Source organism: Triplophysa rosa, linkage group LG23, assembly GCF_024868665.1.
Source record: "Triplophysa rosa linkage group LG23, Trosa_1v2, whole genome shotgun sequence".
In the NCBI taxonomy this organism is placed as follows: Eukaryota; Metazoa; Chordata; class Actinopteri; order Cypriniformes; family Nemacheilidae; genus Triplophysa; species Triplophysa rosa.
The window spans coordinates 1,298,405-1,325,146 of record NC_079912.1 but is presented as its reverse complement, the minus strand read 5'-3'; the positions used below and the strand labels follow the sequence as shown (position 1 = coordinate 1,325,146).

At 42.0% G+C, this 26,742-nt stretch overlaps 1 protein-coding gene across 1 annotated transcript in view; it reads left to right on the top strand.

The window, feature by feature from the left end:
* Positions 1-2,336: 2,336 nt before the first annotated feature.
* The window catches only part of sspo (SCO-spondin), a 91,800-nt gene continuing 67,394 nt past the window's right edge, over positions 2,337-26,742 (top strand). The window contains 32 exon segments of the mRNA XM_057323406.1: positions 2,337-2,937; positions 3,131-3,201; positions 3,315-3,524; positions 3,763-3,845; positions 4,430-4,600; positions 6,715-6,935; positions 7,237-7,339; positions 7,431-7,589; positions 7,798-7,883; positions 7,988-8,113; positions 8,199-8,355; positions 8,540-8,780; positions 8,906-9,047; positions 9,158-9,284; positions 9,927-10,099; positions 10,186-10,404; positions 10,483-10,648; positions 10,767-11,013; positions 14,235-14,418; positions 14,709-14,806; positions 15,411-15,667; positions 16,011-16,145; positions 16,263-16,465; positions 16,964-17,091; positions 17,193-17,302; positions 17,372-17,521; positions 17,613-17,706; positions 17,889-18,298; positions 19,150-19,386; positions 22,697-22,927; positions 23,292-23,414; positions 26,547-26,647. Of these exon segments, the coding sequence (XP_057179389.1) occupies positions 3,149-3,201; positions 3,315-3,524; positions 3,763-3,845; positions 4,430-4,600; positions 6,715-6,935; positions 7,237-7,339; positions 7,431-7,589; positions 7,798-7,883; positions 7,988-8,113; positions 8,199-8,355; positions 8,540-8,780; positions 8,906-9,047; positions 9,158-9,284; positions 9,927-10,099; positions 10,186-10,404; positions 10,483-10,648; positions 10,767-11,013; positions 14,235-14,418; positions 14,709-14,806; positions 15,411-15,667; positions 16,011-16,145; positions 16,263-16,465; positions 16,964-17,091; positions 17,193-17,302; positions 17,372-17,521; positions 17,613-17,706; positions 17,889-18,298; positions 19,150-19,386; positions 22,697-22,927; positions 23,292-23,414; positions 26,547-26,647 (5,145 nt within the window). The 5' untranslated portion in view covers positions 2,337-2,937; positions 3,131-3,148.

The following is a 26,742-nucleotide window of genomic DNA, read 5'->3' as shown; positions in this document are numbered from 1 at the left end:
ACACAGGGGAGATACACATGGCGTCACAATCAAGTACTAAAGTGCTTGGCTACAGCAGTAGAGACCAAGAGAGTGGCAGCAAATGCCATCCCCCAAAACGCCAAGACTAACTCGCTAAAAAGGCAACCCTTTATTCGGGAGGGGCAGACGGTAGTCAAAGAACTTGCCACTGTCGCTGAGACAAGCAGCCACTGGCTGTGGTTGAGACAGGAGGACGCAATATGGGCTGCCAAGTGACCACGTAATAAAATGTTGTTGTATTGTTATGCCATACGGGACCGGGGGCACTGAGCTTGCGTTAACAGAGCCAGTGGGGCTATAACAGCCTTAGCCAACGGGTTGGCGCTTATGGTTGCATTGATTTTGGTAATGTGTTGTAATGGAATGCCATATGGGACCGGGGGCACTGAGCACATATTAATGGTTTGGGTAGTTGTGGCCTAATGATTAGAGAGTCGGACTCGTGACCAGAAGGTGCCGGTTCGATTCTCAGGGCCGGCGGGTAACGACTATGGTGCCTTTGAGCTGCAGAGATAGCTGCCCACTGCTTCTGCCAGATGACCTTGTAACACACACCCAGGTCTGATCAACCTGCGGTGGGCCTCCCTTGGCTGAGGGTGTCTTGTGATAAAGGGCCGAAACATCCAATTAGGCAGAGGTGCACAACTGACGATGTGTTGCATTGATGGGAACCATACACAGGGCATTATCAGCAGCACCTCACCAAAAGGCATCTTTCACTAAGGATAGTGTGATGAAATTGGGACACACAACTCATGAGATGTCTCTCTGATAATGGCAAGGAAAGGTAAGTATGCTATGTCATTTTATAATCATTTATGCCAAAACACAGAGGATGCCTACCCTACGAACCAGTGAAACCTCAGACCTCCTTTCCTCTATTCATATTTTTGACTGCTTCCCCCTGCATAAGGCGTGGGAAATGTCCTATTGGGCAATTCAACTGTGCTGAAATAGTGGGATTATAACAACTAGTCCTATTAAGCGAATCTGAATTGTTTTAGATAATAACAGATGAGAACTCCTGGCAAGCTTTGTGAAAGTCAGGCTAGAGACACTGCCAGCAATCTTTAAGTGCAACGGGTGCTTGATAAAACTGCACAAATGTTCATTGTTAATTATTATAGTTAACTATCAATGTCAATAATAGTTGCAACCTGCACTTATAAGTGTGACCCAGTGTGTGAAAACTAGTCAAAAAATGTAGTTATTAGTGACAAGCATCAGAGTTTGATTTTAACCATTTATTTCAGTATGATTTACTGTAAGTCTTCCATTATACACAGTGATTCGCACTCAAAAAGAAGTATTATATTAATTATTTGTATTCCATGATATCACAAACGTTTCGGCTAATGCCTTCTTCAGTGTGTTTAGCCATTTGGTTGCCACATCCACATTTAAAATTATGTCATCATTATCATCATTGTCCACACCTGTGCATCCCAATTGTTTAACACTTAACAATATAATTCAATAATGACTTAAATTTGGATCTTCGTTGATCACTACACATCACCAACACATAATTAACAACATCTGACATCCAAATTCAAACCAAAAGAAAGAAAGAAACCCCAAACCATTATCTCAAATAATAACAACCACTCATTCACAATATGCCACAACATAAACACAAAGCAGTAAAGAATAACAAATAATTCCCAATTATATGTTACAGAAAATTTACAGTTAAATGTATTATATGAAAAGGTAACATTTAACATTATTTGTCCTTCAGATATTGTGCAACGTGTCTCACATTTAGTTTTTAACCAAGAAAAAGGTCCATTTCCACAATTTACACGTGGTGCAGTATTGAGATCCCTTTATCTCTTGTGATTGTATCATATAGGGCCTTTTGAGTGTAGATAAAATAGTTTAAGAACCAGAATGGTGTATTTATTTTTTTATGTAAGCTGTGGAAAAAACACAAAAAACTGTCACCATTGGCATGTAATGCAATAAGGATTGCTTCTGTCAACAAAATCACTTTATAAAAATAAAAGACCAATGCTGCACTTTTCCCCGTCTGTAATCTGGCTCCAAATTTTAGGTAAAAATCCTTTTGACGTCTCTACAAAATACTGAATTACTCAATAAATATTCATCCATGACATTTAATATTTTATCTTTCTCCAAGACAAAGAATAACCAAATCAGAATATTTATTCAAGGACCTCTGGTTGAGTTGACACGGTATGACCTGGGAGTGTTTCAGCATCAATAAACCACACCGCTTTAAGGTCACTGATTGGAGGACTGTGTGTTTTCTTTACTCTTCTTTAGCTCGACTGAAGATCGTTTGAAAGCTACACTTCCAGTAGAAGAAACTCAGACCTCGGGAAGTGTTGGATGGTGACAGCTGTGTTTGTGTCTGGACACCCCCCTCCATCTCTTTTCTGATGCTGTGGGCAAGTGATGTTGGTTGGGCGTACATGCCCCCTTGGCCTGTACCTATTGAGTGACTTTATTAAATAAACGCCCCTGAAATCCTTCCACCAAAGTCTGGCTTTATAGGATTAGACTTGAACAAACAGCCCTCCATCTGAGACTTCTACAAATTTTCCCACCCTCCTCTTCCGTTGGGATGTAGTACCGGAAAACACGAGCGTCACCAAACGCTAAACTAATGGATGTCTGTACAGCTGTGACCCACCGGACTTTCCACCAATGACACGCCTTCCAAATGCTGCCATGATGCCCGCCTGCACATCGCCATTTAAAACCAACCAACCGACCCGTAACCCAACTAACAAAAGTGCTCAACACCTCGGAAAAAAGAGTAAAGGAGAAAGATTTGGTTTATGGACCTGGATTTAGTCAAAGACCATCTTTACAGTGGAATCAGTTTGTGTGGATATTAAAACACCAGACGCTGACGGAGAACGACTGAAGAGCTTCAGATAGACTCAGGTAATGCAGTTCACCTCATGATGGCGTGAAGATGTTTCAAAACTGCAGTTCTGCATTTAAAGCTGTCTTTGATCCATCTTATATTTTACATGCTGAAAACTCACCAGCTTTTTTTTTTCAAAAAGTATTGATTTATTAATGCATTCTGTCTAACATAATTCTGTTTTTCTTTTCATTAAATCTGGATTTGAAGAACATCTTGAGGAACACAATGAAGATATTCCTTGCATATCTAGTGGGGCTTCGTCTCATTATGGTGAAGGGGTGAGATGTTTTTCACTGCTCTTCATGTTAAATCAAATCCCAAATGTTCATTTTAAATGAAGACTTATTGCTCGCGATCGTCTTGTTTGTAACTGATCAATCATTTACCACAGACATTGGTGCGAGCACGCGGTGGAGGAGAAGATGGAGAGGATCATCTCGCCCCGTCTTCAGCTCGAAGTGAAATGTTCTGAGGTGTATCAATACAACACTCGAGGCTGGAGACTGGATGTGGACAGAATGCGTCACGAGCACGGCGGTGATGATGGGATTGCGCTATATTACAAAAGACAGGGTCCCAAAGCATTCTGTTACCTATTCAAGTGAGCAAACATAACCCCAACATAATGTACTGTGTTCAATCTCATAAATCTGGTCATGAACATAATGGTGTGAACTTCTCATTGCTGTATGTAATTTTTTTATCTGTGAAATTTTTAAACATAATGACAGTGTTTGTTATGCTTCTCTTCATTAAAGTAGATTTAATATAAAAAGATTACATGAGTTACACCATTAGATGTGAAAGACTTGACTTGAGTTTGTGTTTTTGACTGTAAGGCCGCCAGACATTGAGACGGACACAGTGAACAGAACCGTGAGACAGTGTTGTGAGGGCTGGAGCGGACCACACTGCTCTGAGGGTGAGATCTCTCTCTCTCTCTCTCTCTCTGTATACTCATATATGAAATGTTATATATATAAAGTAAATTATGACATTTTATTATTTAAAAATTAATTATTTAAAACGCGTTCTTTGGTACGGAATGGCTCTTTCTCACATTCTTTGAGGTTTGTGCTCACCTTTTTTTATGCATGACAATAGTTTATGTCCTGAAAAATGTTTCACATTTCGCAGCTTGTAAGCAACCGCATTTACCAAGACACATAAAAGCTTTAAAAAGTCACGAGTGAGGTATTACTAGCGTGTTATGTCCTCATTTCAGGCGTTTAAACCAAAAGCCCATTAAAAACAAAGCGCTTCAGAGAATCAGAAGTGCCACAATGCAAACTCATTTGTGGGGTTTTGGTTTACAAAACTACATCATGACTCCAGTACTCTATAATATTTAAGAAACACAAACTATCTCAATGATTTTTGAGCTCTACAGCTGTTGTTTTATCATTTAACACAGGACACAAATATTCATGAAGTATTTGTTTGAGAATGTTCTATCTATCTTTGTGATAAATGAAACGCAGTTTGTTCTTGGGTGCGTGTTGTCAGGGGTGGGTTTCAGGGGTCAGTGTTTCTCGACATGGACGTGTGAGGAGTTTCCAGGGGTTCAGAACAGTTCCCTCATGGCTTTGGAGGAATGCTGCAGTAAACTGTGGGGTCTTAGCTGGAGAAACGCTTCTGACGGGACCTGCTTGACCTGCACCTACACACTCCTGTCAGGTACATGTGTGCGTGTGTGTGTGTGTGTGTGTGTGTATGTGTGGGAAGGGTAAACCCTACGGTATGGGGACAAAATGTCCCCACAAAGATGGCAATATCCAAAATCCTTGTCCTTGAGGGGACATTTTTTGGTCCCCATGAGGAAACAAGCTTATAAATCATACAGAATGAACTTTTGTGAAAATATAAAAGAGCAGACAGGTGTGTGTGATTGTTAGGGGTAGGGAATATGATATACAGTTTGTACAGTATAAAAACAATTGCGTCTATGGAATGTCCCCATAAAACATGGGGGAACCCAACATGTGTGTGTGCGTACGTGCATGTGTGTGTGTGCGCGTGTTCAGAGGGGGCTTAGTAAACATGGTACATACAATAGGTACCACAAAGTAACCATGGTTTTGCTATGGTAAACATAGTTTGACCATGGTATTTGTAGTAAAACCGTGGTTAAGCAAATAGTATTCAATATGCCAAAAAAACAACTAACTAAAGTCAAACCATGGTATATACTGTATATGCTACATACATGAAGTATACTGTATGTTTTAATCATATAAATTAAATGAATTATAAAAACAACCAACAGAACCTTCATATCACTGTGGCGATCTTTTGTTTTAATCAGAGAAATTCTTTCATGAAAACTATTCAACAAGATATTTAAAGCGGAGGTAACATGCTATTTCATGCATTCTGACTTCTGACTTTTTTACACTGTTAAATGTGCTGGCTTCTCAAGCTTAAGGGGTAAGTCCGCCCAAAAATGAAAATTCTGCGATTAATTACTCACCCTCAAGTAGTTTAACATCCCTAGGACCTCCTTTTTCCCCAGAATGGAAATTAAGGTAGTTTTGGAAGCTTTCTGACTCCTCCATAGATTGCAACGCAACCAAACACACGAGCCACATGACAGTGCATCCGGCGTCAGCATCGCTCGACGCATGTGCGTTCTGACCACACAGGCTCTACGTCAGAACGCACATGCGTCGAGCAATGCTGACACCGGATGCGTAGTCGTGTGGCTCTCGGGAACGCGCGCTGGAAACTAACACACAAATCAGGAAGTTTTTGAATATAGTCGTTAGTTTTGTTTGTTTGCGCACAAAAAGTATCCTCCTCACATTATATTAATTAATACTGAACCACCGGAGTCACGTGGACTATTTTACCATGTCTTTATGCACTTTAAGCGCTTTGAAGTTTGCGTTGCAATCTATGGAGGAGTCAGAATGCTTGAGTGTATACCTTTCATTTTTGGGCGGAGTTCCCCTTTAACAAGGTTAACTTGTCAAAAAAACCGAGTTGAACGGATGACGTAGGATTTCTGTGCTCGATTCACTCTGCCAGGGTTCGTACAGGTTTCGAAAAGTGCATTCGGGTTTCTTAACATGGGTTCTTAGTCCCTTATTGGACAATTCCCCCAGAAAAGCACGCCCACACGTCATCCAGCGAGCAAAAGAGCAGAAAGAGCACGCCCACGCGTCAACCAGCCAGTGTGAGAAAGAGCACGGCCATCAATGCCGCTTCACTCCGCTGACGGAAGTTGAGGTGTGTTTGTTTGCTCACTGCATTTGGGTGATGAATGTCATATAAACGGTGGATATAACGCTGGATTTGGAGATGGTTTGAAACTGATAGATGGTGCGGTCTCAATGCTTAAAGATGCCAGATATGAACCGCACGTGGTAAGTCAAACTAAATCATATGTCCGTGGTTTGTTGGCAATCGGCGTGTACGTGCATAATGTAAACAACACGAAGGGATTAATGCGATGATGTGTTGTGTGCTCGTGCTGTAGTTCCGTCCCCCCTGCACGCCTCCAGCAGCTCCTCTTTTTCTGGAAATAATCGTACAGCTGTATCTCTCTTTTATAAATATGATCAAACTAAATACTCTTCGAAGATATGAAGTATGCAATACTACTGTATAGGCACTCAAGATTAATACGAGATCGGCAGAAACTGCGTGTGTTACCTCATCTTTAAGTGAAACTGCAACAATGTCATTTCTTTGTACGTTGTCTTGTTCGCCAGAACAAATATGTAAAAATTCTTAATTCGCAATACATTTACATGTTTTCCTTTTTCTGCACTATTATTCTGTCTTGTCAGATTTTAGGTCTCCTGTTACTCGTGGTGGTCTGTTCCGAGGCGTTCGGGACCCTCAGGCCTCTGGCACCTGTATGAGCTGGGGCGGAGCTCATTACCGCACCTTTGACAGGAAACACTTTCATTTCCAGGGTACCTGCACGTATCTGCTGGCCTCATCCACTGACGGGACGTGGACGGTGTATATCACTTCAGTGTGCGATAGCTCGGGTCACTGCAGTAAGGTACAAACACAAGAGTCACACGAGTTGAACGATTTGACTTTTCTTCTCCACCATCACATTTAGAATTATCTTCACAAACTCACATATTGCACCAAAGGTATAAATAATATTCTGAATCTTTTAAGGTTTTAATTTTCATGATTAGTCTTTGTGAATTATAAAGGGCTTCGAGGAAGTGAGGAATTTTTACTTTTTGTACTAAAAATGGACACACTTAATATTGCGTTTTATTGAGTATGGTTGTATGTTTGAGCTCTTCATTGAGTTGTTCATCTTCTGCTCATTTGTCTGATGTTTTCAGACTCTCAGGATGATGATGGGACTCGGTTTGGTCTTCATTTATAAAGGCAACATGACTGTAAACGGTTTAGTGGTGCCGCAGGGTGAATCTCTCTTTCAGAATGGTAGGATGAGCTGTTCGGCGTCCTGTCTTCTGTCCGATAACTGAAGCCGTTAGTCATGTCAAATGAAACTCTTGTGCTTGTGTGTCCTCAGGAGTCAGCGTTCACTGGCTGGGTGATTTTGTTTTTGTGGAGAGCGGTTTGGGCGTCAGATTGAAATTCGACATGGAGAATAACGTCTATTTGACGGTTACCGCTGAACACCAGACGGCCACTAGAGGGCTCTGCGGGGTATTTAACAACAACCCAGACGGTACGAATGTTTGAGAAAAACACCAAAACTACATAACACACACAGCACAGTCTATACGATCTGCTCAAGAGGGGAAAAAATCTGTATAGTTACCCACAATCCTCAGCTCTGTTATGTTGTATCTGTTGTTTTATTCCCTTTTTTATTTCACTGAATTGTACAGATTCTTCACGCAATCTCTTGTGGTGTTCTCTCTTGTATCTCACAGATGACTTCACCACCAGCGCTGGAAGTGTTTCGCCTTACGCCGCCAGCTTTGGAAACTCATGGCGTGTGCAGGATCAGCAGACCCAGGTACTTCACCGTTTAGTACCACTTGTAGTTTGTTTAAAGTATAATTGGGCAGTGTGCCTGTTGAAAAGCATTCTGGGTAATATGATCTCATCTTTCTCCCGCAGGTGTGTAATGATGCCGCTGAGTTGGGTCACAGCTGTGATGTCACCGCTGACGTTTCTCTCCGTCATAACGCAGAGACCGTGTGTCATCGGCTGAAAGAATCTCCGTTCACACACTGTCATCAGCAGGTCAACTAAAATAACTTTAATTATCACAGTTATAAATGGAGTTGAACCGTATAGTTAACACGTCCCTCCACCTGTGTCTGAGCAGGTAGATCCTGGTCCGTATATAGACACGTGTCTGTATCTATACTGCAGTCTGAGCGCGAGCGAGAGAGACGCGGCCGTCTGTGACACATTAGCTGGCTACGTGCGCGAATGCGCGCAGCAACACGTCATTATTAGCTGGAGGAAGTCGGGGTTTTGTGGTACGTTGTCATTCTTTGGTTTTATCCAAAATAAGGATGTGTGGTAAAAACTGTGACACGCGAAACTTGAATGTCAGGTTGTGTGCATTGCATTGTGGGATACCGCATCTGTAAAGAAAGAGATTTCTTATTATTTTGCGCTGTGATTTTTATATGTATTTATAATTGTGGTTTTCGCCCACAGAGCGCACGTGTCCCAGCGGTCAGGTGTTCTCTGACTGCGTGTCGTCGTGTCCCCCCAGCTGCTCGTCTCGTCTCCCCCCCGCGTCGGGTCAGTGCCGGGACGAGTGTGTCGGTGGGTGTGAGTGTCCTCAGGGTCTCTACCTGCACGCCGGTCAGTGCTGGAGACGAGATGACTGTCCGTGCTTCTACAGACGCCGCACGTACGGCACGGGAGACACCATCACTCAGAAGTGTAACACATGGTGGGTAAACAGGATTGGTCGTGATGTCACAGGGGACATCCAATGAAAATTCTTCCGTCAACACAAATGATGATATTTAGTTCATATGATATGCAGTTCTACTGTTGTTGTTTGTTTTTGAGTAGCGTGTGTCGAGCGGGTCAGTGGGAATGTTCTGGAGAGAGATGTGAAGCTCAGTGTACTGTGACCGGAGGGATGCACATCACCACATTTGATCAGAAGAGATACGACCTGCAGGGCGGCGACTGTCGCTTCACCGCTGTAGAGGTGATCAACACTGTGTCACATCATTGTGTGGATAAAGTTTGTGTTTGTGCGTGAATGTTTCTCCATGTGTGTGTTTGTGTTGTTTTGTGAATCTGTCTGTGTGTTGGTAGGATTTTGTGGATAAGAAGCTGTCTGTGAGCATCAGTGGAGGATCGTGTGCAGGTGGAGGAGCTGATGGTTGTCTGAGAGAACTGACGGTCACAGCGCTTCATACGACAGTGATCATTACAGACACAGGTCGTCCATCCATCCCTTCATTACCCAACCACCCTCCATCCATCCATCCCTCTATCATCAATCTCTTCATTGCCGTCCACCTTTCCATTTCTTATATCTTTATCCATTCGTCCATCCCTCTATGTCCATCCATTATCAGACTATCCTTTTATCCATCCCTTATCACACCCATTTCTCTATCATACATGTTTCTACCATTTTCTGTCTATTCATCTCTGTTTTATCCATCCCTCTCTCTGCATCTAGATTTCATTCCTTTGTCATCTATCTGTTCATCTACAGTATATCTCCATCCATTCCTCTTTCATCTATCCATTCATCAACAACCCTCCCCGCATCCATCTTCATCCATCGTTTCATAATCTAACCATCATCCATTCCTTTATCTTTTTCCATCTGTCCATTGATTCATCAGTCATCCCTTCATCTCCATCCATCGGTCCATCACAAATCCATTCCAATCATCCTTTTCTTCATCTCCATCGTTCTTCTATCATCCATCTATCCATTCATCCTTCTTTCATTGTCATCAACTCTATCATTCTTGTATTTCTCCATTCGACACATTCCTTTATCCTTCAGTCCATTCATTATTTATTGTCTTTCTCTCTCTGTAATGACCGTGGTGTGTTTTTCTCGCAGGTTCAGTGATGGTGAACGGTCAGAGGGAGATGTTGCCGCTCATAACAGGAGATCTGATGGTCAGAAAAGCGTCCTCTAGTTTTCTTGTCATCCAGGCGTTTGGAGCTGAGTTGATGTGGTATCTGGACGGTCCAATGCTCTTCATCACCCTACAGCCTGGGTTTGCTCATAAGGTACCCGCTAGAAACCCAAAACTGCATTTTCAGTGAAATTAAAAAAGAATGTAAGAGGATTTGTTGATGTTGAATCCTTGCGGCAGGTTCGAGGGTTATGCGGCACTCTGACGTGGACTCAACACGATGACTTCGCCACACCTGAAGGCGATGTCGAAAACGGCGTTACCTCCTTTGCCGGCAAGTTCAGCACAGGGTCGTGCCCTCTGCCCTCAGCTGGGACCTCTGACCCCTGTGGGACGTATACCCAGCGCAGACAGTATGCAGAGAGCGTGTGCTCTGTCATCCACAGCGCGGCGTTTCAGGTGAGCGTCCTGTGACGTGTTGAGTTCAGACTGTTTAACTCAATTCATCTGAACATCACCGTGTCCTCGGTCTTGCAGGCGTGTCATGATGTGGTGGACAGAGAGTCATACCTGCGTTTGTGTCTGAGTGAGGTGTGCAGCTGTGGCCCTCTGAAATCCTGCCAGTGCACCGTCCTCGCCGCCTACGCCCGACACTGTGCCCAAGAGGGGGCGCCGGTGAGCTGGAGAAATCGCACCTTCTGCTGTAAGAAATGCTTTAACCGTAATCTATTTACTTCAATTTGAGACCATTTCTTTATCTGGTACACATGAAGCTCACTAGGTTTCACTTGCTGATTTTATTTTCTCCTCTCTCGTGCCAGCGGTGCAGTGTTCCGGAGGTCAGGTGTATCAGGAATGCGGGCGTCCGTGCGGAGCTTCATGTTCTGATCTGTGGCGGGGCTGGAGCTGTGAGGAGGGCATCAGGAGCTGCGTGCCAGGCTGTCAGTGCCCAGAGGGACTGGCACAGGACGGCGAGGGTCAGTGTGTGCCCGTCAACATGTGTCCCTGCATGCAAGGAGACAAACTTCACCCCGCTGGAAGTACCATACAGAAGAACTGCAACAGCTGGTATGTGTATGAAGTTTGGTGTTCAGTAAGATTAGAGGTTAAAGGTCGGGGCTGTTAACCGGAAGGTTGCTGGATTGAACGCCACAATAAGGTGCGTCTTGGTGCTGTTGCAAAAAAAAAGAACGTTTTGGCATTAGTTATTGAGCCTCATGTGGTTCCCAACCTGTTTGCTGTAATGGTGTGATACACAAAGAGAGAAAATGTAAAGAAAATGCACCTCTGTTCACAGTTCAAGCTAAAGTGATATCTGACTGGGCTATTTGTTCTTCACACTCAAAGCAACAGTATCGGGCGACTTGGAATACGAACATTTTGTGAGATGAAGCAAGAATGGCTGTGTCTGTAGTGTCAGTGTTGAATGGGTTTTATGGTTATTTGTGTGATAAGCTTCAGTCTTCTTTATGGTTCTTTTAAGTTTGAACTTTCATTTTTATCACTTGCACTTTGATGACACATCATAAAAGAGAAAACGACCTTTGTACTTGAATAGATTGATATGTTCCAGAGGTGAAATCTTTGATAAATCACAAACAGATCCAGTGATACTGCACTCTTATATTCTGCTCCTCATGTTCCTCATTCATAAAATATCATTCTTAACAATATCTTCCAGGGTGTTGCTTTGATTTTGCTGAAGTGGTTGCTATTGTGTGATTTTTAGCTTGTTTATATATGGTTGCCAAGTTGTTCTTGTTTCTAGTCTCGTAATGAAAATTCTGGACTGAAAAAATGAAAATTCAGGAATTAAATAAAATAGGTTTTATTAAAGTGATGTCTGAATTGGACAAAAACTATTTAAAACATTATTAAATATATATTTTTCTCTCTTTTTTCTTTTCTTTAATTTTCTTTCCATTTATCAAATACACTACTGAACAAAATCTTAAGACCGGGGGAAACATTACAAGTATTTGCATTTCTCGCTGGTGGATCGTAACCAGGATGTAAGTACTGCTTCAAAATGCCAAAACAAGAAACAGGAGCAAGAGACAAAAACAGAGACTAGGCAATTTATTGAAAACTTCATTTAAACTCAAACAGGCTGTTCGTCACCTGATCAAAAGTTTAAGTCTTAAGATTTTGTTCACGAGTATATTTCCTTTCCTTTTCTCTTTCCTTTTCTTTCTCTCTCTCTTTTCTCTCTTCTCTTCAATTATCCAAATAGTTTTAGATGTAAAGTCAGAATTTGTTGGTCATTTTCTGTCCACTAGTTTTGCACTTTTCTTCGGTTTCTTAATTTTAGTTTTTACTATTTCTTTATTAAATTCAGGACAGTTCTGTGTCCTGAAGCTATCAAACCTGTCATGGAAAATTGCTTGGACACCGTACCCCCTCTTGAACATTTTGCTGAATAAACACTCTAGATTTGCACATTTGATGTCTTCAATAGATCTATTTTCTGTTTATATTTTCAGCCTTTTTTATCTTTTGGCCAAAAAGAGCTAATGTCTTTTATGGCTGCAGTTTTGAGGGGTGTGAGAGATCTGATGAAGTCACTCTATAGCCCGTGATCCGTCTGTGTCGGGATAGGTGGATTTCATTGCATGTCTCACAGCTCAGGCCAGCGCCAGACACTGCTGTGAAGCGCCAGTTCACACGTGTTGTGTGCTCTATTGAGCCTGAGATCTGATGTGTTTCTGGTGTTCTGTGGAATCTGGATCAGGAGGATAAGGAAACACAGATTGCTTCATCTGGGGTGATGTTTCACATTGCTCAACTGTTTATATAAGGCGTAAGAATGAGCCAACAGCTATTAACAGAATCCTTCATCCAAGAATGTAACATCAATCACATTTAATCCACCCTAATGATTCCCTCTTCTGTGGAAATACGTAGATATAATAATTAATAACAGATCTGAAAAGTTCCCAGAACATCCTGGCAAACTTACATTTTTGTTGTTGGTGAGATGCTTTTAACGATTGTGTTGGCGATATACAGCTGCGGAACAAATGAAGAGACCATTCTAAATAGGGCTGTGTATTGGCAAGTGCCTCCCGATACGATACATATCACGATAGATGGGTCACGATACAATATATTGCTATGTATTTCGATACGATACACATTTGCGATATATTGCAATACTTTAAATAGAAAATGTAAAAAGTAGAGGTAGAAATACAACATGCTGTGCACCAGCGGGGGTTTTCTGTGAGGATAAGTGTAAAAACATCCCTTACCTCTGCAGAGTGGCCATGATGTGCGATGCATGGACCTTTAGATCAGAGGTTTGGGTTGTCAAACTGTGGATTGCGCCCCTCAAGTGGGTAGCACAGGGGAATAAGGTGGCTCACGCAAGTCACTTGGCTGTTGTGGTGCATTACAGTTAAAACACTGAACATGGGCAGTATAAAACCGTGCTGTAAATGCGCTGGTGTCACATCCGTGAAAGCACAATACATGTCATTGTTACTTTTCTTAATAAACTTTTTGTCTAATGCACTGCAGTAGCCAAGTGATTTTATGTCATGACTTGCGAAGCTTATAAACAGCATTATTTTATATAACTCATTACTCCATTACTTATTTTGAAAACCAAAGCACACCCACACATCAGCTCTGAGAGCTCCAAGCGTTCTTATATTTTTCGCCATGCTCGCTTCCACTTACTTTTGGCCGAATGTATATGACATGATTTAAAAAAAATTATCGATAGTAGAGGTATCACTATCGATACACTATTGAAAAAATATATATTGCGATAGTTACATGTATCGATATTTTTGCACAGCCCTAATTCTAAATGTTCATTTTAAATCATCATTTCTAGATGTATTGTGGTGTCAGGGATGTGGCAGAAGAACCCAGATGCAGACAGTACAGGGTTAACACAAGGTTTTTAATGATAAACAAAAATCCCACGATGGGGAAAACACGCTCACAAAACAAGAATTCAAAATAAACACTCCCCTCCAGGGGTCAAAAAATAAACAAAAGACACAACGTCAACAAACATGGCACGGCACGGCAAGGCAAGGCAAAAGCAAAGATAAGACATGGTTATATTTTTTATATCTATTTATGAAAGAGGGCGGAAAGTTTTGAGGGTAGAACACTTGTTGTGTTGGGTTTATAATGGTGTGACGTCTTTTGATCTGAACACTGGAGAATCCAGTGAGGTATATGTATTGTAAAGTTTCTTTTAGAATTTTGTATTATTTAAAAGTGTTCTTTAGTGTTATTTAAAAATCTCTGTCTCTCTTTCTGTGTGTGTCTAGCGTGTGCACGCGTGGCATGTGGACATGCACAGACGACTCCTGTCCTGAGGTCAGTCAGTGTCCAGGCTCTCTCATCTTCTCTCCTCACTCGTGTTTGAGAACATGTTCTGGTCCACATCCTCCTCTGGACATCTGCACTGAACCCATGCATGGCTGTGTCTGCCCTGAAGGGACCGTGCTGCTGGTATGACACCTGTCAATCAATACCAAACATAAACCAGCTAACATAATCACATCTCAAACCCACCATTAAAGCCAACGTGTGTGTGTGTGTGTGTGTGTGTGCGTGTGTGTGCGTGCGTGCGTGCGTGTGTGTGTGCGTGTGCGTGCGTGCGTGTGTGTGTGTGTGTGTGATGTGAGCATTGCGTTCATTCAGTGGTTTAATCCCAGTGAACACACACTACTATACAGACACATCAGGTTTGGATCACTTTATCTAAGCTCATTTTGTTTTCTTTGGTTTTGTGTTGACAGGGTGATGATCAGTGTGTAACACCAGATGAATGTCCGTGTCATCACAACGGCAAACTGTATTTCACCAATGACACCATCTCTAAAGACTGCAACACATGGTGAATGAACCACTCACTGCATCATCATTTACATGTGCCGTGTGAAAAAAGTTTCACCCCATCACTTGACCTGAGAAATAAATCTTTAAAGCTATTTTGAAATTTCAGTCCAATTTTAATCCAAACGTTGGTATAGAGTTTGTCAGATGTTATTATTATTTCTGTTGATATCATTTATTCATCGCGCTGAAAATTCCTTTTCAATTTATTACTATAGAGCTTTTCATGATTTTGCTTCTTCCAGATTTGCCAAAACACATTGTCAAGTCGAGTCACACTTTATTTAGAAAGCAAAGTTTTACACGACTATAATTGATCCAAAGTGCTTTTTATTGGTAGATATTAAAAATTAAAATGAACAGAGTATTTACATATTCTACATTAAAAAACAATATACAGACAATAATTAAAATCAAACAAAATAAAATAAATAAAAATACTTGGCTTCACACAAAAGCTAAGAAAAAAGTAAAGTCAAACAGCAGAGGTCAAATCAAGCTCAATGCATTGTGGGATATCTAAGGGAATGTCTCTGTTAAGTGAAGCTCAGTGTTTCTGTGATATTCTTCTGTCTTCTCTGTGTTAATGTTTTTTACTCTCATAGTGTCTGTCGTGGTCAGCGTTGGCACTGCGGTCAGCTCTTATGTGCAGGTACCTGCGTGGCCACAGGTGACCCTCATTACATCACTTTTGACGGGCGGTACTTCTCGTTCCTGGGCGACTGTGAGTATGTGCTGGCCCAGGAGACAAGCGGTCTGTTCGGTGTGACCGCTGAGAACGTGCCCTGCGGGAGCACAGGGGTCACATGCACCAAATCTGTCACCCTGACCGTGGGCAATACCGCCATACACCTGCTCAGAGGTAAAACTCACGGCGCACACACACATTTACATCTAACATCAGGGTTATACAACACAACTGTAAAAACCAACTGAAGTGTAATTTAAAACTTCGTAAAAGACTTCTTAAAAGATGTAAATGGTTTTAAATCTAGCAGCATTATTGTAAACACTGGGGTTCCACAAGGTTGTGTCTTGTCACCTATTTTGTTTCCATATACACAAATAAAATGACATGTCATATGAGCGGTTTGACTTTTTTGAAAGAGCTGATGACATGGCCCCAGGGGCTTTTATAACAGATTTAGACATCTGTCGTGTCTTAAGACATCAGTTGTGTTTATCTTTCCTGGTATTTTTTTCAGGTAAAGCTGTGACTGTCAACGGCATTCCTGTGACTCTCCCAAAATCATATTCTGGCAGTGGATTGATTCTGGAGCGGGTCGGGATGTTTGTGTCCCTCACCTCTCGTCTCGGGGTCTCACTGCTCTGGGATGGAGGTACGCTCAATAAAAGTCTTATTTCCACAGTTTACTATCATTACTTTGTGATGAAACGCTGTTTAAAAATTAGCATAAACCCTAAAAATGCCAGCATAAAAATGAAACATATTTCAGGTATGCGTGTTTATGTGCGACTGATGCCTCACCTGAGTGGTCGAATGGGAGGATTGTGTGGGAACTTTGATGGAGACGCTGAGAACGACTTTACTACGAGACAAGGAATCATGGAATCAACTCCAGAACTGTTCGGAAACTCGTGGAAGGTCAGTCCTTCCTGTCCTGATGTCACGGACCAGGACCTCCGGGACCCCTGCATTGTAAGCACCCTTCATATAACACATACAAATGAGATCTACACTAGCTAACTAGTACTAGGGGTGGGTTTTGAGACCATTTAGGTGATTCAATTAGATTCTTATTTATATGGTTTCAACTTCGATTCGATTCAATATTGATTAGTTATCAGTATTTTATTTAAGATATTAGTTTTGCAGACGTGGAATCCATGTTTAAATATATAGGCTGGTAATTGAAACCCCCCTACTAATTAATTAAATGCACAGTCACATTAATAGTATAGCCCACACAATTGTTATGAATTACTTTTTACTTATTTTTAAATCCGGGGATTTCCCGAATCGATATTGTTTCTTTAAAATGAAGATTGATTAAAATCGAAGAATCAAACTTTTTAACCCAGCCCTACTATCTACCATCTTTTCGCGATGCATTCGCTGCAAAAATAATGCGACTTTTAAGAACTGAAATAAAATCAAGGTTTTTTTTAAGGACCTTGAAATTACCTTCATTTGTAGATCAACCCTCACAGGGTGACATGGGCGAAGAAAAAGTGTGCCGTGATTGGTCAGGAGATCTTCAGCCCGTGTCACGCTGAGGTGCCGTTCCAGAAGTACTACGACTGGTGTGTTTTTGACGCCTGCGGGTAAGAAATGAAAGAGCCGTTTATTCTCTACCTGGTGTGAACGTTCATCACAAACACACCTGGTATAAACATGTCTCACATACGTTTGTTGTGTTTTGCAGTTGTGATTCAGGTGGTGATTGTGAGTGTCTGTGTACGGCCATCGCTGCGTATGCTGAGGCGTGTAACCGCAGAGGAGTGTACATACGCTGGAGGTCACAGGAACTCTGCCGTGAGTCTCCTTCTTAACATTCTTCATCTTTAATGTGGTTTTGTGAGTTTATTTTGTGTCTCTCTTCAGCTCTTCAGTGTGAGAATGGTTTGGTGTACGAGGCGTGCGGTCCTGCCTGTTCTCCTGAATGTCCCAGCGCTCCTTCAAACCCTGAAACTCTCTGTGGTGCCCTCTCCTGTGTAGAGGGATGCTTCTGTCCTCACGGCACCGTACGGCACGGTAAGCGTTGTGTGTGTGCGTGTTCACTTTATTTAATGTCTGTTTTTATTTATATTGTCCGATTACTCATTTGATTGTCTTCTGTCTACAGGTGACGGTTGTATCTCTGTGTCTCAGTGTCCGTGCGAGTGGGACGGATCTTTGTATCCTGCAGGAGCGTCTCTTGTTCAACACTGTCAGAACTGGTGAGTTTGAATGAGAGTTTTGTTTGTGTTTCTTATGGCGTCCGCCTTTGCTTCCAAGTTGACTTTTGTATGTCTGTCACATGATTTCCATTTCCCTTTATTGTCTTCAAAGACAATAATAACATGAATGTATTCATCTAGTTGTGTTGCCGCATGCTGACAGTTGTGAGTGTGTTCCGTAGCTCATGTTCTGACGGTTCGTGGCATTGTGTCGGATCTCCGTGTTCTCCTCCGTCACCCTGTGAGGATTCAGAGTTTCTCTGTCCGGGCGGATCTCAGCGCTGTATTCCGTCTCTCTGGCTCTGTGATAATGAAGACGACTGCGGCGATGGTTCTGATGAGATCTGTCCGTCCACGTGCGCTCCAGGTCACTTTCGCTGCTCCGGAGGTGCCTGTTTACCACTGGAGCTCAGGTGTAACGGACACCCCGACTGCGCCGACCAATCAGATGAGGACTTCTGTGCACCTGCCTCACCGGTACCTGTCTGTCCAGCCGGAGAGTTCATGTGCTCAAATGGACGCTGTCTTCCTGTCAGGAAAGTCTGTGACGGGAAGCTGGATTGTGGATTTGCTGATGATTCTGATGAGCACGGTATGTTTGTTTACATTTAGAATGGTCTGTCATGTTTTAGGATTTGGAGGTAAAACTTTTGTTTGTTCATTATTAACATATTAGATAACATGAAATGACAATGAGGAATATTTTTACAGCATTTATTAGTCTTTGTTCATTTTAGTTGATGCAAACACAATAGGTTATTGGCAGGGCAGGACTGGGAAGAAAAATCGGCCCTGGCTTTTTTGGCCCACATTGTCCCTCCACCATTTCTGTCGACGGAGGGTGGGGGGGGGGTGGGTGATGTTTGGGGTGCATGCTCGTGTCTGTCGACCGGGGGAATGCATGGTTAAGTCTGTCGACCGGGGGAATGTATGGTTAAGTCTGTCGACCGGGGGGGCATGCATACATGTCTTCTGCATTCGCGTTGCGTGCGTTCGCATTTATAATACGTCCGTCTGAGCGGCTCAAGCGTCCGTTCCCCACCGGGAAAACTCCCGGAACGCCAGATGGCCAGTCTGCCCCTGGTTATTGGGTTATTTGCTAGCATGCGTACACACAAATGTGTGCATAAAATCTGCGTAAGAACGTATATACGCAAAAATCAAAACTGACCAAAAACTTGCATACTAAATTCAAACACGTGCATACTAAATTCAAACACGTGCATACTAAAATCAAACACTTGCATACTAAAATCAAAAACTTGCATACTAAATCTAAATGACTGACCTTGGGCACATGAACACTCCTTTATAATAAATTCAATTTCAATGACAGATAGAGAAACAAAAGAGAAAAGATATGTCTTCATCCTTTAAACTGTTTAATCAATCTAAAGATAAATGACATCATAGCTTGTTGTTGTTTATGTGCTGTTGTTTCAGACTGTGGCGTGCTGTGCAGACAGGATGAGTTTCGTTGTTCGTTGGGTCGTTGTGTGCTTTATCTTCATCGCTGTGACGGTCATGATGACTGTGGAGACTACAGCGATGAGAGAGGATGTGTGTGTGCTCCCGGAGAGTTCCAGTGTCCTGAAGATCAGTGTGTACCTGCAGACAGAGTGTGTGACGGACGCAGAGACTGTCTATCCGGCATCGATGAGCTCATCTGTCCCTTTAAAGGTATAACACACATTAGGGATGCCACAATACTCGATATAATATTGAACGTTTCGGTACGACCTCCACGTTTAAGTGTAATACGTGTAAGTGAATTGCGGTTTTCCGGTTTTGCGTTTAAATTATTTCCGTCAATTACACTCTGAACTGGCTCTGTCAGTGTTTGTCTTAGGGATGGGCACGAGTACTCGATTAATCGATTACTCGAACACAACAGCGACGATCGATTGGATCTAAAAATGCATTTTTTTATTAAACTACTTTCATTATTTCTGATTGGTTATGCTGGTATTTGGGGCGGTAGTCTGATATTTGATTGGTTATCGCTGCGAGAAGTTGCGGTCCAGAGACAAGACCGGAGCACAGAGGGAATATGGCTTCTAAAGCGCGCAGTGATGTCTGGCAACACTTTGAAAAACTCAACGGAAAAACAGTCAAGTGTAAGATGTGCAGCGCCACACTCGTCTACAAATCCACAACGAGTTCGATGCGTTACCATCTTACATTTAAACACAAAAAATCAGATGATGCCGATGCCACTACCAGCAGTCAGACGAGCAGAAGAGATTTCACCGTCAGACAGAAATGCGAGACAGGCAGGGCAGAGAAGATGACACAGCTAATAGCAGAAATGACAGCAAAAGACTTGCTGCCTATTAGTTTTGTTGAAGGTTTTAAGCGTTTAATGAATTACGTTGAGCCCCACTACTGTCCCGTCACGCAAAACAGTAACTGCAAGGATAGATGCTCGATACGAAAAATGCGCTTGTTCACTGAAAGACATTCTGTCGAAGCCAGCGCGGGTGGCTATAACTACGGACTCGTGGACCTCGCTAACCACTGAATCGTATATGACGCTAACCTGTCATTACATAAATGAATGGGCAGTATTAGAGACGTGAGGTTTCGAGGAAAGACACACAGCTGTGAAAAAGTGATCGCATGTGTGCATGACAGCGCTGCTAACATGGTTCATGGAATCATGGGACATGGGAATCAGTTCCCTGTTTCGCACACACCCTGCAGCTTGCAATCAATGGGGACTTCAATGTTGCAACTGTAAAAAATGTAATCGCTGCAAGTAGCCGCTTGGTATCACATTTTCATTACAGCACAGTTGCTACAGCCGCGCTTAGGCAGAAACATCAAGAACAAAATATACCCGACCATAAGCTTATTCAGCACTGCCGCACGAGGTGGAACCGAGGTGGGCTGTATGTGCTGTTCTGTCCTGTCCGATCGCAATGTTACAAAACTTGCAGATGCGAGGACACTTGACCTAAAAGATGAGCACTGGGAGATTGTGGAAGAACTGACACCTAATGTGCAGTGAGACCCATGCTTCCATTTCAATGGTCTATCCGATCTCACACAGCCTCATCGCTAGACACCTAAACACACAGAAGGGTGAGTCTCCAAGAGTGTCTTAATTTAAAAATGCCGTAGCCGAATCTCTGAAACGGTGCCTCTGATTGCAGCGGCTTTGGATCCAAGACACAAACATCTCAAGTTTTTTGAGACAGAGCTTCGGGAGAGAGTAACAGAGAATCTGAAACGGCTTTGCGAGACAATCCCAAATCCTGTCAGACCCATACAAAGTCAGCCCTACGTCAGGACTACGGCATGAGTGATGTTTGTCCGCATGCAACCGAAATCGAAAGCTACTTCAGGGAACATGCATCTCTGTAAACCAGGATCCTTTATTGTGGTGGAAAGTAAATGAGTCTCGAGTACTCATTTCTCAAACCACGAGACGAGAAGCAATGTGCTGTTGAGAAACGCGGGCTGGCTTTATTGGATGCCCGTTGTACTAAAGTGATAATGTCAGAATTTGGCACATCAAGAATGTATTTTTACACTGCATACGAAAGCAGCACGCTCGCGCTGCTCTCAGCACATGCAGAAAGAGCGTCTACGGCACCGTGCCAAAGTCCACAGCTATTTACGTCATGGCAAGAGCGCCTCCAGGCAGCTATTTAGCATTGCATTTCTTCCAATTTATTGCAATCGCAGTGGCGCACCTTGTTAATATATTATCTTTGGCCTCTCCCATTGAGCGCTAGTGTTTGCAGTGTTATGCGCACCGCACTTTTACTTCCATTACAGCAATCGCAAGTTTTGCATTACGTTATTTTAAATACTCTGATGTGCAAAACCTCTTCAAGAAGCTTATTTTACTGGCATGTTGATGTAAACCAAAAACTGCTGTGAGCCAGGAATTTGTACAAGTTGATTGTTGCTTAAAGATAATAAAATAAGTTAAGTTAAATAAAGAGATTTTCAGTAAAATCGTTTTTTTTTCTTCTTAACGTTTTACTGTTCCTGTCACATAAGCATAGAACAATGAAACAACACTTTAATGTGCCGAAGCCATCAGAACCGAACCGAAAACCGTGGGTGAAAAACCGAGGTTCGTATTGAACCGTGGGTGAGCTGCATTGTTGCATCTCTAACACACTCATATTGATACAAAAAGAGAATCTCAGAGCGTTGAACTCATGCAGAACGTTTGAAGAGTTCAGATGCAAAACCTCCGTCAAAAATGAGATGAGGATGTTGAGTGAATGCGCACATAGCATACGTTACTCAAATCATTTAGCTTTAAAACCCGCTAAATACCACACTATGACCGCTCTGAAATATCTGGTGTTGCTGAAAGTAAATGTGGGAGCCTGATGAAAAATGCTCATTTAGATGAAAAGAGGTCTGATGGATGTAGAGGGTTTTGCATCTGAGCTCTACATTTGTCTGCAACTGATATCCAAGAGTGATGTTTTGTTACAGCCCACAATGTATGAGTTAATGTCTGCTAATGTTTGATTTTCAGTTAATTATAAAATGTGTAGTTTGCCATACTTATATGATTGAATTATGTTTTTATTCGTGGCTCAATGAATCATGTTTCTCAGAGACGGACATGTTTGGCATGGCAAAAATGTTCAATTCAGCTGTTGTATTTTCATGGTTTTGATGCACAGATTTGTTTTTGTTGTCTCTTATGACAAAAATATTTTCTTTAAACCCATGAAAATGCAAATTCTCGTGTAAAAATTCACAGCAGATTGTGACTCGTATGTGATTTGCAATATGGAACAGCATTTAACAATGAAGCCTGAGTGTAGAATTGAGGAGTTTGTGTACAAAAATGTTTTCATCGTGCATTCCAATGAATATCAATCAAACTAACATAATAAAACAGGATATAAACATAATAAAAAACATGATTTTTGAACATTTTTAAAACTGGAGTAAAGCTTGCTCAGATCTCAGATCAGATGTCTGATAATGTTTTGGTTGTGTGTCGTGATGTCAGGGTGCAGTCAGTTTGAGTTTGGGTGTACGAGCGGACAGTGCGTCCCTCTTGCCTGGCGCTGTGACAGTGAGACGGACTGTCTGGACGGGACGGATGAGAAACACTGTTCCCGCACCTGTCAACCTGACCAGTTCCTCTGTCATACTGGAGACCAGTGTATCCAACACCAGCAGCTGTGTGATGGCACGCCGGACTGTAAAGACGCTTCAGACGAGAGCGTGGACAACTGCGGTGAGCAACACATGTGTACTATTATTTTATTAAAATAAAGATTTTATAAAAGAGACAGTTGAGGTGTGATCGGGATCAAACGATTTGTGGAGGGTCAAATCAGGTTCAGCTGAGTATTACGGGAATGAAATGGATTTGAAATTTGCCGAGATCTGATGATGGGAAATCTGGAGATTGTTATCGGAGTCTGTGAAAAACCTCCTGCTCTGTTGTTTTCCACCGGGGAAGCACATTAGCCAGATGTCTGGATTATTCTCCCACACGTCTCCCCCAGGCACTGAATGAATGTTTACACCGGTCCCTGTGCCAACACACTGCTTCACACTTTATGGTGTTGTTTACTGTGTGTTATTCTCTTCTGAAGGCTCCACGTGGATTCCTCCGTGTCCAGGCAGCTTCTCCTGTGATAACCGCACGTGTGTCAATGTTTCACGTGTGTGTAACGGGATCCCCGACTGCCCCAGAGGAGAGGACGAGATATTGTGCGGTTAGTCTTTTCAAACATACACAGCACAAAACCTTTTTTCATTGTCTGGTTTAGAAAGTGTAGCCTAGTAATACCAAACTCTGCTACTTCGTAGACAGAGTCTGAAAGGGCATAACTGACAAGCGGGGGGCTGGGGGGGGCGCTTGTCTTAAGTTTAAAATCATTGGTGTACCCGTAAGCCAATCACATAGCGTTTGGTTATGACGTATGTTATGCGCCGGCTCAGCCGCCTCGAACTTCCGCTGTAAACACAGGTATGCGGCGAAAACAAAACCATTGAGCGGAATACCAGAGTGAAGATGGCTGTGAACGACTTTTGCACATTATGTGAAGTAAATCTACGCATCCACGGTACAATTAGTGCATCTAACTTAATATTTGAAAGTAGAGAAAATATTTGCAGCCAACTGTCAAAGTTAGGATTAGTTCTGTTAAACACGGCAGCTCTTCGTTCATTTCGAGTCTGTCGGAAATTCTGCAACTTAATTGCGAGATTACAGCATGACATGGCAATATTCAAGGACTGGAAAAGAAAGGAGACACTGACCTGTCAAAAGGGCGCCTGTTCGAGCTTGACAGATAAGAGACCGAGATACACCCTCTAAAACTCCAAGGACCATAAAAAAGCCGAGGAAATCGCCTCCATTCAAAATGTGATCCAGGGGCGTTTCTAGGTTTTCAATATTGGGGGGGCTCAGCCTCCAATGAGGATATATATATATGTGTGTATATAACCACACTCTAAGCACCACATACTGTATACATTACTAAAATAAATAATTAAGAAAGAATATGCAGAAAAGCATAAAGACAAGTTATTGTTATTCAAATGACTATCACATTAATCGGTCAATCTGCAACATATATAATTCAAAGTGACAACAACAGCCACAAATCCACATAATAAATGTCACAATCAACTGCTGAATCATTATTTAGTAGGAATAACTTGATATGTTTCCCTTTCATTCATTCTGATTAGCACGCGCGCTGTCACTCCTGTGCATGACTGCGTGATCATCTATTACATCCACAATATGTTTTAAATTAATAATAAAAATACTGAAGCGTCTAAAAAATGACAAAGAGCTTCTCGGTACACTTTTGTTTCCTCATGACTCAGAATAATGAATAACACACACAGGCTGAACTACAGTAAGTCTATCTGCCCGTCGTCTTTCCGGGGCGCTCAAAACTACCGTCAGATCTCTGTAACTTAGGTGCAGAAACATAAAACAGCACATCATCATGAATGACACATTTCTGTGCGCTACAACACCATCATGATCGTGTTCTAAAGTATGACGTCATTGGTGCGAAGTGCTTTCATTTTGCTGGAGGTAACGTAAACAAATAACGTTAGTTAACGAGGGGTGAACGCAGGCAAAACGTTTTTACAGTGGATGGGAATGGGTCTTGTATCGCTATTAAGCTGCATTTATAACAAAGAATGGCAAAGATGCAGATGTCATGTTAATGCACACACCTCGTAACGTTACTCTGCGTATGACGTTCACTCCAATGTGCTGCTGTGTAGTGATTGGTCGTTCATGAACGATTCGTTCTTTTTGAACGAATCTTTAAAATGACTCGGGAGTTCATTTTGTGTTGACCGCGCATGTGCAACATTGTACCAGAAACAGTAATGAAGTTCATCTCTCGAGTCATCGGGTCCGAGCCCTTTCGTTCTTTTATACCGGAAAGAGAAATGATTAGTTCGTCTCTCGAGTCATCGGGTCCGAGTCCTTTCGTTCTTTTATACCGGAAAGAGAAATGATTAGTTCGTCTCTCGAGTCATCGGGTCCGAGCCCTTTTGTTCTTTTGTCAAATGGTAGCTCCGCAGGCAAACCTGCAGCCTGTACCGGAGTCTTCGAGTCCGAGTCTTTAACGTTACATGACCACTTCCCGGATCATCAGTCAAATGCATGATGTACGTGTTATATGTTGTATTATAGGAAGAAATATTATAAAATGATCAAAAGATATGTGCAATAAACATCTTCTCTAAAACGTACCGTTCTGTTCTTTTTTCTGTCAGTATATTCATAAATGTGTCTTGTGGATTTCTGCATGTGTTTTTAATTTATCTTAATAACTAACTATTTTCCATAAGAACTGTGCTGGCAAAATATAAACATAAGCAACACTAGTAAAGTCAGTGTTTATGTCTAATGCATATATTACACAAGTGATCTCTTATTAAATAATTGCACATTTAAATGATTTCAATAGCCTATTATTATATACTTTGCAAACTGCACGAGACGTTTTAGTAAAAAACACAAGTGATCTCTTATTAAATAATTGCACATTTAAATGATTTCAATAGCCTATTATTATATACTTTGCAAACTGCATGAGACTTTTTAGTAAAAAACAACAACCTGTAAGCCTTATTGCATACCTGAGTGACCCAAAATTGTTAATGAATTATAAATGCATAACTTTACAGAAATGCTGTCAGGAAATAATTAAATAACTTTCTCATAACTTGTCCCTAACTACAATATAAGTTATTTCTTATTATATATCTGATCAAAACTAGCATAAATAAACGTTATGGGGTAATTTGGCTATTAACATGCAACATTAATTTAACTCTGCTCAGATGAACGAAATAACTCGAAAAAAGATTCGTTCGTTTTGCTGAACGAGATTAAAACATCCGAATCGCAAAAATGACTCGAACTTCCCATCACTACTGCTGTGAACTGAAGAATGCGCTAAATAACGCAGCCTAATGCCGCTTTCATAATAAGAGTTTAAAAGGGGACTATAACGCGATCTCGAATTCTTGTACAGATTACATTATTACTCTCAATATTTTAGGGGGACTAAGCTAGAACTTTATGGGGGCTTTTTCTCCACAACAGAGTGAATAGCATCCCGTGTCTCCATGTCCGCTGTCGTTTTAGATTTCCCCAACCTAAACTACAATCTTAAATTCGGTGTTTAGCGGCTCTCAGCCCGCCCTCTGTTCGTTGGTTGGACGGCTGGTGCGGAGCCGGAGATAATCTGGGAGCTGGTTTGCTATATCAGACTGAGTACAGAAGCGAACTGAAATTGAGCGGAAGTACGAAGTCTGACGTAGTCAGGCTATAGAAAGCGTATTCTCTCTCTCTCACTCTTCAGATAAACTCAGTCCCTCCGGAGCGCCTCCTACGGATGGAAACACCACTGCAGTCTGTTCAGAGTTCACCTGTGTGGACGGATCGTGTGTTCCCTTCAGTGCGGTACTGACACACTGATCTCTATGTGTTTACTTCAGAGTACATCCTCATTTAACAACAACAACTAAATCAAACTAATAAACCGCAGTTGTTTTTCA